This window comes from Heptranchias perlo, chromosome 8 (assembly GCF_035084215.1).
Source record: "Heptranchias perlo isolate sHepPer1 chromosome 8, sHepPer1.hap1, whole genome shotgun sequence".
Lineage (NCBI taxonomy): Eukaryota > Metazoa > Chordata > Chondrichthyes > Hexanchiformes > Hexanchidae > Heptranchias > Heptranchias perlo.
In genome coordinates, this window is record NC_090332.1 from 90,717,527 (window position 1) to 90,733,798 (window position 16,272).

Here is a 16,272-nt window from a genome sequence, read left to right on the forward strand (position 1 = left end):
TTCAACTCCAAACCTATGACAAACCCTGTGTCTTTGTACATCATTAAACAAGCAAGCAACTTCACCTCAACCACACCTTGAGAGCTAAAGGAGGTTTGAACAGACTTGTCAAACCATTACATCTTTTATTAAGCTTTCCACAAAGTTCCACTTCCCCACGGTACCTGGAAGTGCTTTCCTGTGAGCTATCCTAGTGCTACTTTTTAGGTGTAACCATAGGCCACAAGACTAGAGGCGAGAGCTGTGCGTTTGGAGGCTCTCGGGACAGAGGTGGTCGCTGTCTGATACCAGTAGTCCTACATGTTTTCGGTAGGTTGTTGAGGGCCCAAGTCTGGCTATCCTAAAAGGGAGGTCTACATGATGTCATCATGACTCCAGCAGTGTGTACCCATTGGTACTGGGCCTAGGTTGAGGGTAGCTCTGCACTGAGGGAAAAGCTAATGGTTCCCACCAAATCCTGAATTCCTCAAGAGTATCTCCTGTAACCCAGTTTCAAGTAGCTGAAGGCTAGAATGCATTGTTCTCTCGCATAGAGTCTAATGCCTCAAGGGTTGAAGTTTATGCTCCCAAAAAAAGAGGCACCTACTTGCAGTCTGAAATTAAAGCTGTCATATGCTCAGCTGATGTCTGTAATGAAGAAAATGCTTCACCAATGCAGCTGTACACAAGGGCAGTGGACTCTACAGTGACTTCTGTCATTCGGGAAGATGGAGCTCAATGCCATCCTTCTTTTCAGAAGAGGTGCCTTAACAGAGAAGAGGCAAAGGCAGAGTCTGCTTCCACTCCACATCATGCCTTGTGACTCTCCCTGTGTTAATTCCTCATCCCTACAATCTTGATTACCTTAGTAAAAGTCTTTGAGCAAATGAGTTGAAAGGCGGCCAGAGACAACAGGGGAAAAATGGTCAGCTGTAGCCAGGCCTTTAATCTCCCTCATCCTCTGCCAATTATTCAGAGCTAACATTGGCCCAAGTTTGAGTTTCCTAATCAGCTATATAATGGACATCAGTCCCAAATATCCATGATGCAGCTAGGCTATGGTAGCTCCATGAAACAATCTGCTGCAAGTATGGGGGTAGGGTGGAGATAGAATTCTCCAGTGTGAGCATTATCTGAAGAGGGAGAAAATAGCTACAAGAAAACAGGACACAACAGATTGAATAGAAATGCCAAAATGGGAAAGTGTGTCCCAGTCATGAGAAATAGAAGCAGGCTGTATGACCAGAGCCTGCTCCGCCATTCGTTCAATCAGATCATGGCTGATCTTTGACCTCAACTTTCCCACTCAATCCCCATATCCCTTAATATAGAAACAAACCAGAAGAACAATAGCAATTAGTGATGAGCGAGCAAGAGATATTAAATGCAAAAAACAGGCAGCACAAACATCTTAGTTACAGCTTCCAACTAAACTACTCTACATAACCATTGCAGAAAAAGCCTCATGGTGTAAACAATTAATAAGGTTATATCTGTATTAGTTTTTAGTCTGGTGCTGAAATAAATTACCATGCAATTTAAATGTAAAACAATATTCAAGGCCAATTATTTTTGAACACTTGACATTTCACATTCAGCTACATATTAATGTCACTTAACTCAAGTTTTTTCATTCAGACATAAATCAGTTAAAATCAAGTCAATTAAAAACTATTAGCAATCACTTATTGCAACACAATGTATCACTCCCTCGTGCCCTTCAGGGTGTGATATGACAGATTAATAAAGTTTATACACTTATTATAGAAAATGACAAGAGTCGGGGGGTTTCGATCAGGGAGAGGAAAACAATTACAGGTCAAAAAAAATGAAAGCAATTATTTGTGTCAGATTTCTGCCTCTGAATAAGGGTTTTATGCTTTGATTCTTTGCCAGCTGAATATTTACATTTTTTTAAAATTAGAATTCTGAATTCTTCATATAGCATATTTCTATACTAATGTAAAACAGTATACTGCAATATTATACATCACCTGCCAAATGCAACATTCAGCTTCCAACTGATGAATGTGTATCTTTGGCCAATGACTATTTAATTTGTTTTCCCAGTTTGTGGCTAGCAGCAATTAAGGTTAGTGAAATGGTAAGAACTCCAGCAACGACAATTTAAAAGTGTTCGACTAAACACAAAGGAATGTTCTTCTAGGAGATCGCCTTACCTGGTGTTTGTTTATAGTAACAACACCTACTGGAAGCATGCAAAGAGAAGCCAATGAGAGGCATTTACAGTGATACTATTTTCCAAACTGATAAAACAGACCATTTGTATTTTAAGTTGGGTGACCCACTGATGAAGCAAATTATTGCATTAATATGTTACACAATGGAGTAGTAAGAACAGCAGGTCCATGTTAGTAATTCCCCACAGGGCTAGTTTTTAAATCTAGCCAGGTAAGAGGAGAAAAGGTTAAACTGATATGAATTAGGCCAAGTCAATTTAAAAATCACATTCTACCACCGCTGGCAATAGAGCCGAGAGCAAGTCACCTGAGGAATGGGTAAAGCATCAGGGATTGCTGCTGATGGAACCAAAATAAAAATATAACCGGCATGGTGTTCCTAGGTTTTTTTTGCTCATGAATTAGGTGCGGTAAACAAGCAGTGATGGCTGTTTCTTTCCTCCTCCCTTCCTCTGGGCAAGCGTCTCATGGGCTGGCTGTAACACGAAATTCTCTATAGAGGAACAATAGTGACGAACAGTCCCAGAGCACAGTACATATTTGCACCACAACCACCTGAGTGAACATATTCAAGGAGACACACAATTCACTTCATGATTCCTCATTCCTCCTCTCCCCCACCTGCCAAAACTCAAAAACAGATTTTTCTGCAATGACTAGAAAATGGACAGACAGGAATTATATGTAATATTGTTTTATTTAAATCAAGGGGTAGATTCTGTTTCACAATGCTCAGGTCAGTCAAGAAATGATATTGCCTGTGATCAGTGTGACTGGATTATCCCAGCATCTCTCAGATAGCTTGAAGGGAGGGTAAAAAACAGAAGGTTATACAACAGTTGAAGTATTTTAAAGACGGGTTGGTTGAATTTACTTTTGATTTAATGTGTGCATTCATGTTATAAAAGGTAAGCCAAAGCAAAAAAAAGCAGAGATATTTAATTTTAGTAAATATTGTCATCTAATATAAACTATTGAGAAAATCATGAACTTTTCCCCTCAATTTTCTCTCCTCCTGAAACTGTTCACTCATTGGCTGAAGTACAATGTCACAGGCACCAGTCACCCTCTTGTAATGTGACTGTGGTACAGGCGGTTAATAAATCCTGGTCAGAGGGAGTGGAGAAAGGGGAAAAACACAGCTAACCCTGACTATCTCTCAATGTCGACATATACACACACTTCCAGCAGGTTACAATCTCCTAGACTCCTCCACCATGCCTCTCATATCAAATTAGAATCATTTGCAATTGACAGCACACATACCTAATTGCATAAAAAATTAAATTCTTCATTTCAACTGCTATAATTGAAAGGTAACCACACCTATAAAAAGTGCTTCAAAACAAGACAGTTCATGTGATCAGATACAAAGTAGTCACATAATTTTGGAAACAAAGCTGGTAGCTGCATGGTCCCATCCTTGGTCCTACCAACATCGATCTTGTATAGTTTTGTATATTCAGCTGTCTTAAAAAAATTGCTGTCTTGAATAGTGAACTATATTTTAGATGAATGCCTTGCAGGTACATCAGACAGACAGAGTGACTGAGTGACAGGCACTGAATCAGCCTGGAGGTGAATGTCATTCATTCCATTACTTTTCAAGAAAGTAAGTTTCTCATTCTATATGAAATTAAATTATAGTGGTGAAACCCCATCCTCTTCAAAACGAGTTTCTGTGCATATAAACATTGCAACTGTTTCAGGTCTTATTACCGTAGCTCAAGAATGTCTCGAGTGGTTACAAACATTTTAAGCCAAGATATGCTTAAGTAGGATTATGGAACTTTTCATTAGAGAAAACTGGCATCCATTCTGAAAACTAAACTTCAAAATCAAACATTAAAAGTAAGGCATTTTACATATTCTGTGCAGTACAACCTCTGACCCTACATATTAGACAAATGTATTTTTAATACATGTAAAATTAAGCCAATCCCCAATATATACTTGGCAAATGCAGGAATGTAATGGAAAGCTGAACACAATGTCAGTTTGAAATTAGACTTAAAGTTTTAGATGAAAACTAAATAAAATGCAAATTGAAAGAGACTCAAGATTTTTAAATGTTAACCACAATGAAATTACTAGTTCTTGAGCAAAGTCATAATTTGACAGTGAATTAAACTGCTCCCCTCCACACACTTAAATTGGTTATGAAAATAAATATTGCACTGAATACATGTACAAAGTTTAAGCATAGAAATCAGATCATTGGGAAGCTCCAAATGTTTTTCAAATTCAGTTTTAACCTTTAACAACAAAATTTCTACCACAAGTTTGAGGAACACTGAAAATGGTTTAATTGTTTACAACATTTCTACACTATTGTAAATTTTCTAAAGATTAATACTTTCAGGTTTGCAGGCATTTATGAAAATCAAATCATTTCTAAAAGTTCAAACAAGTGCCCTGCTCAAAGTTCACTCATTCAACTTGTCCTACTTGGTATTTCGCAGTTACCTTGCTTCAGAATGCAATGGCAGATTAAGAAGTTTCTTTGTCCTACTACAGGTAGTGACTGGGTGATGTACTGAAACGCTGGAGGGAAGGGAAAGAAATCGATTACACTGCTGCCGCCAATAACAAACCATTAAAAGCACTCTTTAGACAGTCAATGCCACCGTGTATCAAAAACAAATAAAAGTACATTATTTCAAATAATGGATAAGATATGGCCCTCAAAAAAGCAAATTATTGATCCAATTACTATAAAGGACAGTACTGTCATATAGCAATCAGCTAAGAGGATTTATACATTTTCAAAATTACATGGGCTACACATCAGAAGCAAATTGGTCCCACACCAGATGTTTTACATTATGTAATTCAGTACTGTGTTCATTCATGACCAGAATATTGAAAAAAGGTAATTTAGATCAGTACTCAAATATTTGGTTGTAGTTTGCAGTTCCTTTTGCTCTTGATTCCATTTGCTGTATTTATAACTTATCAATACTGAATATACTTCCCAGAATTATCCATTATCTTAAATGAACAGACCTGCAAACAACTGGGGAGTTTGACATTTAGCAAGGGGGAAAAAGGACAGGAGGGGAGATATAGTCACCTGCCACAGGACACATCCCAAACACAAAGTGTTTTGTAAAAGAAATGAAAAAAGGTAGCTCGTGTTTTAATGAAACGTTCATTTAAAAGCCCAATACTGATTAGCAATATCTCCCAATTGATGATTCCCTGCCATTTAGCCATTGCATAAATGGACAGATGTCCTCACACGGCCCAAAAATCCTTATGCAAAATATACTTAGTCAAATAAAAACTGCAAGACTGAAGGGTGTCAGAAAAGCAACTTCTGAAGTTACTGATATACTGCTGTATAAATGGTCTGTATTACATCTTCCTTTTGAAGAGACCAGCATTAACCTGAGCATTTCTCCGATTGGTATTGCAGTATGTTACATCATATGGATTTTCCGCAATAGAAAGAAACCTTGCAGGAAACCCAAATTAAAGAGGGAGATTCGATGAGCAAATTTAAAATCACTTATCAAGTCTGGTTATAATATTCCTCCCTTTGCGCTTTTAGTATCAGCAGTGATGCGAGCCTCTATCTGACTCACCATCAATCTTTGAGGAAGTGAAGGAATAAAATGTTTTAAGCGCTGGCAATCTTGGCCAAGTTGTGATCTACACATCCTCTTTAAAAAGGACTCCGGCAATTATCAACATGTGATGCCTTCAATTTTATCGATATCGTCCACTTTGTTAATAGAGCATTAACTTAAATTTAACAGGAGATCTGGTTCTCAACTCTCCGCTCAAACCCATACCCAGAATGGTTCATATTTAGGCTCCAATTAGAGACAGAGTTAAAAAGACTTGCACTTTGCCTCAGTGAAGCCAAGGCAGCTGGTTGAATGTATTTAAACAAGTTAAAATCGCCAACCCTCTGCTTCTTTTAAGATGCAAAGTATGAATTAAGTTTCCGTTAACAGCTCATTTAAAGAGTTATCATTTTTAAATTTTAAGACGGACCTGATTTATTTCACCAGTCAAACCCAATGAGGAAATTTTCAAAGTTACAAATTGAATTATTGGATCGTTATTCCAGTTACATACAAACCTGGTACGGCAGGTTTCTGTTTCTGCCTTAAAACTAGACATATGTTAGTTTTAAAGCAGATTTATATTTTAATAAACAGCTTCCTGCGGTGGTTCACCTCAATGAATGGATGATTTTAATTCTGCTGAGCTGTTAGAAGTATCTGCTGCAGGAGTTTTAAAAGTGTGGCATATATTTTAAAATGTAGAAATACGAAATATAACTGAGCAACTTTAAATAAAAATCACGAAAGGCAGCTTCAGACAGACAGAGCGACAGATCCTTAGTTACAAACTCCAGCGAACTTCTCACTCCGCGTTTTTTTAAAAACTTTTTACAATTAATATTTCGATGTAAACGCCAAAGTTCGGATTATCCCCGTATAATTTAACCATTCTAAAAAGGAAAAACAGCAAACACGCAGACACGGGTTTCTCCTTAATTGCATTTAATTATATATAACGTTATATTTGTATATAACGGCGGTGCCTTAAATACTTTCAACACTGTATTCGATTGTAAAGATCTAATCCGCAAAATAATTTCATTTAGCGACAAAAATCAGCGCGACCATAATTTACACAAATGTGCAAGTGCTCCCCCCCCTCTGAAATATGGTATTTCCACTACAATACTACACAATATGCCGCAGGTTACTAAAACCTTCAGAGGGACGACAACATTCACCTTTTACTGTGGCTTTACCGCACTCACTCGGCAAAAGGAAAATTAATCCGGGTGGAATTCGTTTTTTTTTCGTCTCCTGATGTTAATTTGGACGAATTCAATTAGCTAAAAAACAAAAAGGTCATTGCAACTGACCAATATATATTTTACAAAAATGACAGCTGCTTAATGCAGATCAGCGTTAATGAAACGAAGTCACCATAGATTTTAAAGTACAGCAATCTCACGAACATTTAGTTGAATACACTTTATTGGGAAGTTGTGAGCAGGCCTGTGTCGTACAGTGATGTTGGATGTTTCTGTCCTGTGGGATGACAATGGGATTTGTTTTGTTTAATAGGCGCTTAAAAAGTCCAAACACATTCACCATCACGCTTCAATATCCAATTAAAACACACGATGCTGATTGTCACACCTAAAAGGATCGTCTGTAAACCGAAGGGAAATAAAATCAGTCTTAATAAAATATACAACTTGGAGATTGACACCTGGTTCCGTCAAACCTTAGAGCAGAAAAGCAACAAGTTCTTGGAATTGTTTTGTAGACTTGGTAAAAACGACTCGATTCTGGCGCATTAAAGTCGATCACAATTTCATAAGACTTGAAACTTCCACGCCGGCGTCTGGTCTTTGTAATCCAAACAGTCCGTCGTGTTGAAGTTGAGTTTCCAGGAGGTCTGGTCTTTGTAATCCAAGCAGTCGGGCGAGTTGAAGGCTAACCCGGCCCCCGTGTAGCCCTGGTGAGGGTGGTGGTGGTGGTGAGCGGCGCTCTGACCGATGTGATGGCCGGACATGGTGGAGCTGCTCATGGGGCTGAGGGCGGCGCCGTGAGCGGCCAGCTGGTGGTGAGGGTGGTGGGGGTGGTGGGAGTGAATGGGGGCCAGGTACGAGCTGCAGTCCACGCCGCCGAAGTAGGAGGAGGAGGGCGCCGGGTAGCCCTGGGTGTAGCCGCTGGTTTGACCGTAGCTCATGGGGTAGGCGCTGGAAGAAGTGGCCGAGGAGCAGCGCTGCATACACGAGGCGCTGGCGGCCAGAGGCTCCCCGACCGCGGCTCCCGGGGAGATGGACGCCGGGCTCCAGATGGACGCCGGGGTGCTGAGGACGGAGGCGGCCGGGCCCGAGTTGGAGCTGGTGGTGAGGCCGCTGGACGAGCTGGAGGAGCTGGAGACGGCGGGCGGGGTGAACTGGCCGCTGCTCTCCGACCCGCTGCTCTCCCGGGCCGGGGAGGATTTCTTCTTTGCCGGACGGGCTTTGGCGCTGCCTCCGTTCTGCTGCTGCTGGCGGCATTTGGCGCGGCGGTTTTTAAACCAAACCTGCAGTCACCGGGAGGGGGGGGGGGGGAAAGAAAACCATTAATTCGGGGGCTGGACCGCGGGTCAAAGCACCAATTCCCAGTGTGAACCCCTCCATCTGGTCACAACTTTTATCCTAACACGCAGGAAGAGAGTGACTGGGGGAAAGCGTTTTGTCCAATTTTATTTACCCCCCCCTCCTAAATAAAGTGCAAACTTTCTATAAAATTTACTTTTATTCCGTTAGATGGTTGAGGGAAGTCCCGGGATCCCCCACTATTCGTACAAGAAAAAGCTTTGCCTTAAATTCTTCACTCAGTCTGCGTGGGTTTTCTCGGATTATTAAAAGGTTAAAAAAAACCCAACACGAGTTTTTAAATCTCTAACAGATTGTAAGTGAAATTCAATCGCCGTTCACAAAAGTCGCGATCCCTTTCTGTCCGTAAATCACAAACACGCGAGACGAGTCGCTTAAAAGGTCTCAGCACCAAATCTTCCCATCACATCTCCCTAAATAAAAGTCACATCTTGGTCTGAAATTAATTTAAAAGTTCATTCAAACTCAGACCCACTTTCAACCTTATTGGTCGTTACAGCCAAACAAGTTCCATCATCCAAATGCTTTCTGTGAACAAATTCTAATGCACCAAATGGGACCGATTTATAATCTTCAGCGTTAAAGTGGCGGATTCCTCTCGCCACTAATGTTCCGAGATCTCGGCCCGGACACAAAACATTTTTCCTTCTTATCCGGTGTTTCATTTCACACTTTCACATTGGCGCGGATTCCAATAATCACTGACGCGAGTATTTAACAAAATTAAATGATTTGTTAATGTTGTAATAAACGTGACATCAGAACTGAAGATTTAGGTTTGTGTCGATCAGGATCTTAAATTGACGATCCGATTGGAAAAAGATCATTTATGCGGCCAAACTGACAAACCCAAAGTTTTGAAAATAGGTGGAGATTTTTAAAAAATAAACCAACTACTCGCTGCACCTGCCTGTCGGTTTATTTTGTAAACATGTTACGTGTCAGCGATTAGCTCAAGAAACATCAAACCAAATATGGTCTGAAAATGCTTCACTTGCAACCGTTTCAATCCGAAATATCGACTTCAAGAACGCGGGAGGTTGGAAAAGTTTGAAACTAATTCTATTCGGTGTTTAAAGAGAATTTGAAATCCCCACTTCCTAATGTTGCGATCTTTTCAATTATTGAAAAACAAAACTCAGTGTCTCGGACATCGCTCCTCGATCTTTAGACCGAGATTTATCTTTAATTGGCGAATACACGATCCGAACCCTGAAACCCGCAATCGCGATAAACCCGGTGCGGCGGGACTTTGACTCAGTTGGACCCGAGGCCGAACGTCAGCACTTCACCTCTGCAAATTTAAACTAGCTTTTAGAATACAAAAAGCTGATTGTGATCAGTAATACTCGATTTAAAGGTGGCCCCGCACCTCCCTTTGGCGATCATCTGTTCCACGAGGCCATTCAGCCCCTCCAGCCTGTTCTGCCATTCAATGAGATCACGGTCGATCCCTTGGCTTGTAAAAACCCATGATCTCAGAATGTATACATGGAATTACTAACTGAGCTCGCACCTACTGCTTGTGGGAGCGAATTCCAAACTTCCACCATCCTTTGTGAAATGTTCCCTGACTTCACTCCTGAATGGCCTGGCTCTGATTTGAAGATTATGTCCCCTCGTCGGGAAAAACAAAATCTACCCTAACAATCAAATCACCCCTTAACCACCTATATTCCAGGGACTACAAACCTAGTTTATGTAATCTCAATTTAACCATTTGAGCCCTGGTAACAAGTCATTGGCCATTTCTTGTATTCTCCCGATTTTGGGGGGAGGTTAAGTCCACGAACATAATCAGACATTTAGAAGAACTACATTATTGGTAGTTTCCCCATCTCCGGTGGAAAGAAGGGTCTCCAATGTTAAAGGCTTACCTGCACTCTGGATTCAGGTAGGTTAATTTTTAAAGCCACTTCTTCTCTCATGAATATATCAGGGTATCGAGTTTTTGCAAAAAGTGACTCCAGCACGTCGAGCTGGGAGCGGGTGAAGGTCGTCCGTTCTCGCCTCTGTTTCCTGGGTGTCGCTGGAAGTGATTAGAATGAGTTCAATCTTCCACAACAATTTTCTTTCGTTAAAAAAGATAAAGTCCTCAGTAATTAGTCTCCAGTCCCCGTGTACTGTGCAGAAAGGGTTTCCAATATAACCCCACCAAAACCCTATTATAAAGTTATGCACCGTCGAGATAAGGCGCAGGTTACAAGGCTGCTATTGAATTTAAACTTTATAATTCTAAAAACAGCCCCGAAATAGTAAGTAGGTTTACAATATTTGAAGAAATATTCTGCATTGTTAAAATTGCAATTTGATATTAAACAAATTTAAATGTTTCCGAATTGTCTGCGCTGCTCTCCTTACCTGGGTATCCGACCGAGGGGTGCAGCAAATCCATCCCGGGGGCCGCCAAACTGAGACCGTTCATGCCGTAGGGAGGCTGTTTGAGGTATGACATCATGCTAAAAACTGTATGATTTGGTCTCCAAATCTTCAAAACTTAAAAAGTAGTTTTTGGTTGTAGTTCGGATGGCCCCAAGTCCAATTCTTAACAGGTTTAGAGTTCGCTAAAAAATAAAATGTTTTACATCCTTTACAATCAGAGGGCAGAATATAAGAGTCAAATCGATGGCTGCTTTTCAGTATTGAAGACTTCGGAAAAACAAACCCCAGACTGGAACGGCCGTGACTGGAGAGTCCGACTTGTACAGTTGAAGATAAAACCAATAGTTGAAGATCTAGTTTTAATTAGAGGACACGAATTGTTCTAAAACATTTGATCATTATATTCGGCTTTGATTTAGGAATCATACAATAAACTGATCTAAACATTAATCCCATCTGCCCTGCAATAAATCTGCACTGAAATTAAATTCAATATTTCAAAAACATCCACAAGGATATGAAAAATGAGGCCGGAAGATGCCGGTTCTGGATCAACATTTACTCTTTGGGCAAAGTACAAATTGTTTAAAAGATTAGCGAATCCAAAATGGCGGGATTGGTTCGGGGGCTTTTTACAAACATTTCATTTCATTTTCCGCAGAAATGGACATGGAACTTGGAACTGACAAGATTCATGAAATTATTTCTATTAATTCAGATCCCACTGGGCCTAAATAAAAAGTCCCGTTTCTTGGATTAAGGCGATGAAAATATTAATAAAGAAACACTTGGTTTTACAACTAATGGAGTGAATATTGAAAAGGTCCAAAAAAATTGTTAGGCCTCGGCCACAAAATTCATCTTTTTACACCGTGAGGTGGAACTCAAATTTAGATAATCAGCCGACTGACTCAGTCCTGTAGACTGGTAAAAAAATTAAATCATTTACGGGGAGACGAACAGGACATGAAGTGAGAGGCAGCGGGAAAAGCTCAGCTCTGGTCTCCACAGACCCACTCCATCGCCGGTACAACTTTAGAGCTGAATGTTCTCCACAATTGCAACCGGCGTTATGTCTGGCGATTAAAGGAATCATTCATGTGATTAAGAATTCATTATTGTAGATGTGTCCTGATGAACTAATGAGATAATCCTACAGGCGCACGTTCCTTAATTACAGGCACTCGTTCGAGGGATTTTCATCTTCCTTTTACTACAGTATCTGATTTAAAAAAAAAACTTCATCCATCCTAAAACGTCTCGTTTTCATCAAGACATTTAACTGAAGTTTCGTGTACCTTGTAATTAGGCGAACTGTACATTAATGGGGGTGATGTGATTAGTGACGATCCAACTTATGGCTTGACTGGAGAAAAGTTGCATTGCGATCCAAAGTTTGTCCTATGGTAAAGTTCTGAAAATACATTTTTAGTCTTTTAAGCTATCCTCAGAGGACTTGATATATACTGGCTCATTTAGAAAGGAGATAGTTGTGCCCAAATCAATTACAATTTAGATTAGACCTGGGGGAAGACAATTTAAAAAAGGAAACCTTATAAATAAGTGTTCCGAGCACGAAAGGATGAACTAGTGACAATTTTCCATCTTGGCTTCATTGACTAAACCCTTTACGATTGTCTGTCACTTTTGTAAGACATAAGCGAAGTCAAACTTGGTATTTAGAAACCACAGGGACCACTTCTACCTGGCGTTTAAATTAAAACCTTAAATTTGTTACTGCCACAGTCTAAAACCTGTTGCGTATAATAGAAGTTACATATAAAAAGTCTACGAAAATCAAGCTTGCTTCCCCCACCAAAAAACTAGCTTCCAATTAAAAAAACAATTAGATCAATCTGAATATTCAATGGGGGCATTTAAATCGAATACACACTCAGAACAGTAGCGATAACATCACAGCACTTGCAGAGAAAATTAACCGGCAGCCAAAATTGCAGCTATTCTCAATCAACAGTGTCCTAAACCAAATTTTCACCTCCACGGGACCCAGATAAAACCGTGCTCTCATTTAAAAGGCGATAGCTGTGCGCAAATTAAGTCAATTACAATTTAGATTGGACCTCGGGGGAGACAATTTAAAGGGAAACCTTATCAGCAAAATAAATTAACAAAAAACGAAAACACGCCTCTCCAATTAGCCGGTAAGTGGATTCAAGGCTTTTATTCGACCCTTGGACGTTACTATTGTAAATTTCCGTGAGAAAAATTAAGGAAATTAAACGACCTACATACTTTGGACGCAACTAACTTAGTTACAAATAGGTTTACTTAGCAATGTAGCACAAAAATAAAACTTCTCTATGCTATGAGAAGAAAAATACCTCGTTCACAATTAAACACCAACGGAAAGGCGCACTTTAGCGAAAATCCATAACAAAATACATTTGATTTTAAAGCTGCCGAATCTCTAAACTAATTCTTTAAAAAAAAACTTACTACACAGTCTTAAACGGATTCGTTTTCATGACACACTTACCATAAATACAACTACAGCCTCACACTCACCTGGGTAGCTTTTTTACACGGTTGGACACAAATAAACTCAGTAAATGAAGGCAGGAGCCACTTCTCGGGTCTGTAACAAAACATGACACAAAATTAGGTTGGAAAGGATGAACAAAGTGATCGCCCTTCCAGGAAAAAAAAACAAGTGGAAAAGTTAGAAACTGGGAAACGCTGGCGAGTTGTTGATGAAGTCAAGCGTGAGGCGGATGGACTGAGTTAAGAGGGAAAGTTAGCTGCAAAGTTTGGAGTGAGGGTGCGTGCCTCTACCTGGCTGTTTGTGGTGGTGTGAATGGAGGTTGATCACCGCGCAGCCTTCTCTATGTGAGCGCGAACCTGGCGGAACCGCCTGACGCACTGCGGGCGGCGGCCAATCACCCAGCGCTCTGCCCATGATTGACAGCGCGTCGCCCGGTGACGCCAGAGCACTACTTTTCCAGAGGCGTAATACACTCCTTCCGTGCTTGGTAAAAAGGTCACTTGAAATTGGTCAGCCCACAACCTGCTGCCAGGAACATCCACTAAACTAGCAATTTCTGTAAACCAAACCAAATTATTAATAAAGAAATATTACCGAGCAGTAGTTAAATACTGGAGGTATTTCTTGTTATGGAAGTCTGGGCACTAAAACTATCACATTGTTGTGGGACTGAAAAGTTCAGAAAACATTTCTAAGAGTGTTTTCTGTCATCCCATCTCTGTGTAACTGCCCCCAGTCCTGTATCTTTATTCATCTGGTGAAATTTATAGACTAGGTGCAGATATTAGGCTGAAATAACTGGGCGAAGCTAAACGTATTTCAATAATTGTGCATCTTGTACATGTAATTCTCGTTGTGTACAATACATTAAATAAAGCCAATATATTAATGTCCAATGGGGCTTGTGCATCATGGTAGTTGCTCTCTGTGTGCTTTAAATGTTTCAGCAGACTGCATGTTAAACTTAGTTTAAGTTTAAACCAACGTTGGCCACAAATTAAACAATTATCATCTCTTTTTTTATAAAGGTATGAGCCTTCCTAACATCGAAAAGGACCCGATATTAAACATATTTTGATTTTCTTTTCGCAAAGTTCGATTCTTACTTGCAAAATAATTACTCCTCGAAATATGTGTTCAGATTTTTTGTTTTGTTTGAAATTGTACGTTCTCATGAATATTGATGACGGACTAATCCCCACTTAGAATTACATTTCGGAATAGTCAGAGTAAAGTTTAATGGGACTGTCTTTAATCGAAATTTCAAAAGAAAAAATACGCCGACGCGGAAAATAAATGAATTAGACGAGAACTGTCGGTCGCATGGTATCAAAGAAACCACTTTTCAAGCGTCACTTTTCTTTAGTGAACAAATAAAATACGGTAACAGAATATCATGGAGGGCACAGTGTTTCCTTAACTGTTTTTGAAAGGTTCGGTGAGTCCTTCTGAAGACCTTAATAAGGCTTTGGTCACTCTTTTGTTGTTCGCAGAAAATCAACTCATTCTAATTGAAGCGGGAGCTGAAAGCGAGCTAATGTTCAAAGAAACGGGCCGCCAGACGACGAAATTACATTTTTTACTATATGGAACAGCTCATCAAAGAGAGGTCTTACAAGACTTTCCCCATAGTTCACTAAAGTCATCGACACGAGCACCTTTCATAACAAAAGAATCGCGGTCAATTCAGTCCCAACTCACCAAATAATGCACTTTTCAAGAAGTTTTTTTTGTTTTGGTTTTTGCTGTGTTTGAAAAGTGAAAACTTCAAGGAACATAATTTTACATCGAAGCAGAAAATCTCCATGATAATAAGATCTCGTTACCATGAGCAAGAAACATGCAACCAACCATTCGAAATAATTAGAAATTGTTCGGGATTAACATTAGTATTTGCTAAACGTAAAAAGTGCTAATGCTTTCGGAAAAATATAAGATCACAACACACATGGGCAATGTTAGTTCATTATACATACAAACTGCACAGTTGTGGGTTGCACTATTATTGTTCATACATGATTAAGCTATCTATTGTTATAGTTATTGATAACAAGGTTATATTTTGCTATGACATTTGCGGAAACTGTTGTATTAATAGTGCTAGATTTGTAGGACTGTATGGAAACCTTCGGGAATATGGCTGCACTGCCCAGCTGTGCAGTTTGAATAATATTTTAAGGTGTACATTTTTTTAAAAAAAATCCTGGTTTTAAGCTCACAAGCAAACAAAACATAATGCTTAATTTGCTCCGTGAAACTCAATCGAGAATACCTCCATAGCAATACTAGGGATTTACTGGCTGTTTTTATTCTGTGAAGTCTCTGTTTAAGATGAGCTGATCAAGCCTGTGTTAAGTATCAAGGTATCAAGTGGCACTAACCTTTGTAATTAGAGTATTTGTCTAATCCGAAATTGCAGGCGAATTTTCTTAAAGCCGAGACTAATGCCCTGGATTGAGGCAGGGAAAAAAAAGTTTTGTCTCTGGTTCCTTCAAAGGTTAAAGTCAGAAGATTGTCGCAGGATTCCGAACACTGATCCTCACACAGACAAAAATAAATAAAATATGGGAAAATGTGGCACTCGAGCGGCAATGCGAGCTGGTTTCAGGATAAATTCTCCAGCAGATTGTAACGGCCACACTTGGTTTAATTTGCTTTACACAGAGAAGGGAATCATATCAGGGGATTGTGTGACTGCCTCCGTGAAAAGGGGGATTGGAATCCCAGTCATCAACACCTAGAGCTACATTTAGGCACTTCAAAGACCTAGATGTAATAATTCACAAGAGACTTCCCCAGTCTCGATCGCGACTAAACCCCTTCATCAACTCCTAATTCAGCAGGTGAAGGACCGAAAACTTTTTATCCTGCGTATCTGAGCGTTGTTTCACGCCGTTCTGAGAGTTTGTAGAGTCTACGTGTTACTATGTGCATCCAGGAGCTAACAGGTAAGAACCGAGAACATAGCTACAATTGAGTGCAAGTTTTTTTTATTACAGACGGAGTAGTAATGTTACATTGATTTAGGAATTTTCCAGTATAGCATTATTTACACCACCTAA

At 39.8% G+C, this 16,272-nt stretch overlaps 1 protein-coding gene across 2 annotated transcripts; it reads right to left on the reverse strand.

The window, feature by feature from the left end:
• Window positions 1-7,168: 7,168 nt before the first annotated feature.
• On the reverse strand, window positions 7,169-13,547 carry otx1 (orthodenticle homeobox 1). 2 transcript variants are annotated; one of them, XM_067988420.1, is made up of 6 exons: window positions 13,501-13,547; window positions 13,234-13,303; window positions 12,006-12,121; window positions 10,687-10,889; window positions 10,203-10,354; window positions 7,169-8,249 (listed from the first exon to the last, which is right to left on the reverse strand). In XM_067988420.1, exons 4-6 carry the CDS (start codon window positions 10,781-10,783, stop codon window positions 7,530-7,532), a joined length of 969 nt encoding a protein of 322 aa, XP_067844521.1. In that variant the 5' UTR covers window positions 10,784-10,889; window positions 12,006-12,121; window positions 13,234-13,303; window positions 13,501-13,547; the 3' UTR covers window positions 7,169-7,529. The 2 variants fall into 2 exon arrangements, with proteins under 2 accessions (XP_067844521.1, XP_067844520.1); XM_067988419.1 differs by lacking the exon at window positions 12,006-12,121.
• Window positions 13,548-16,272: the final 2,725 nt, after the last annotated feature.

Coding starts and splice junctions, on each gene's coding strand:
- otx1 (XM_067988419.1), bottom strand. CDS start 10,783: ATGATGTCATACCTCAAACAGCCTCCCTACGGCATGAACGGTCTCAGT. Junction 10,355..10,686: donor CCCCTCGGTCGGATACCCAG/GTAAGGAGAGCA, acceptor AATCACTTCCAG/CGACACCCAGGAAACAGAGG. Junction 8,250..10,202: donor TACCTGAATCCAGAGTGCAG/GTAAGCCTTTAA, acceptor CGGTGACTGCAG/GTTTGGTTTAAAAACCGCCG.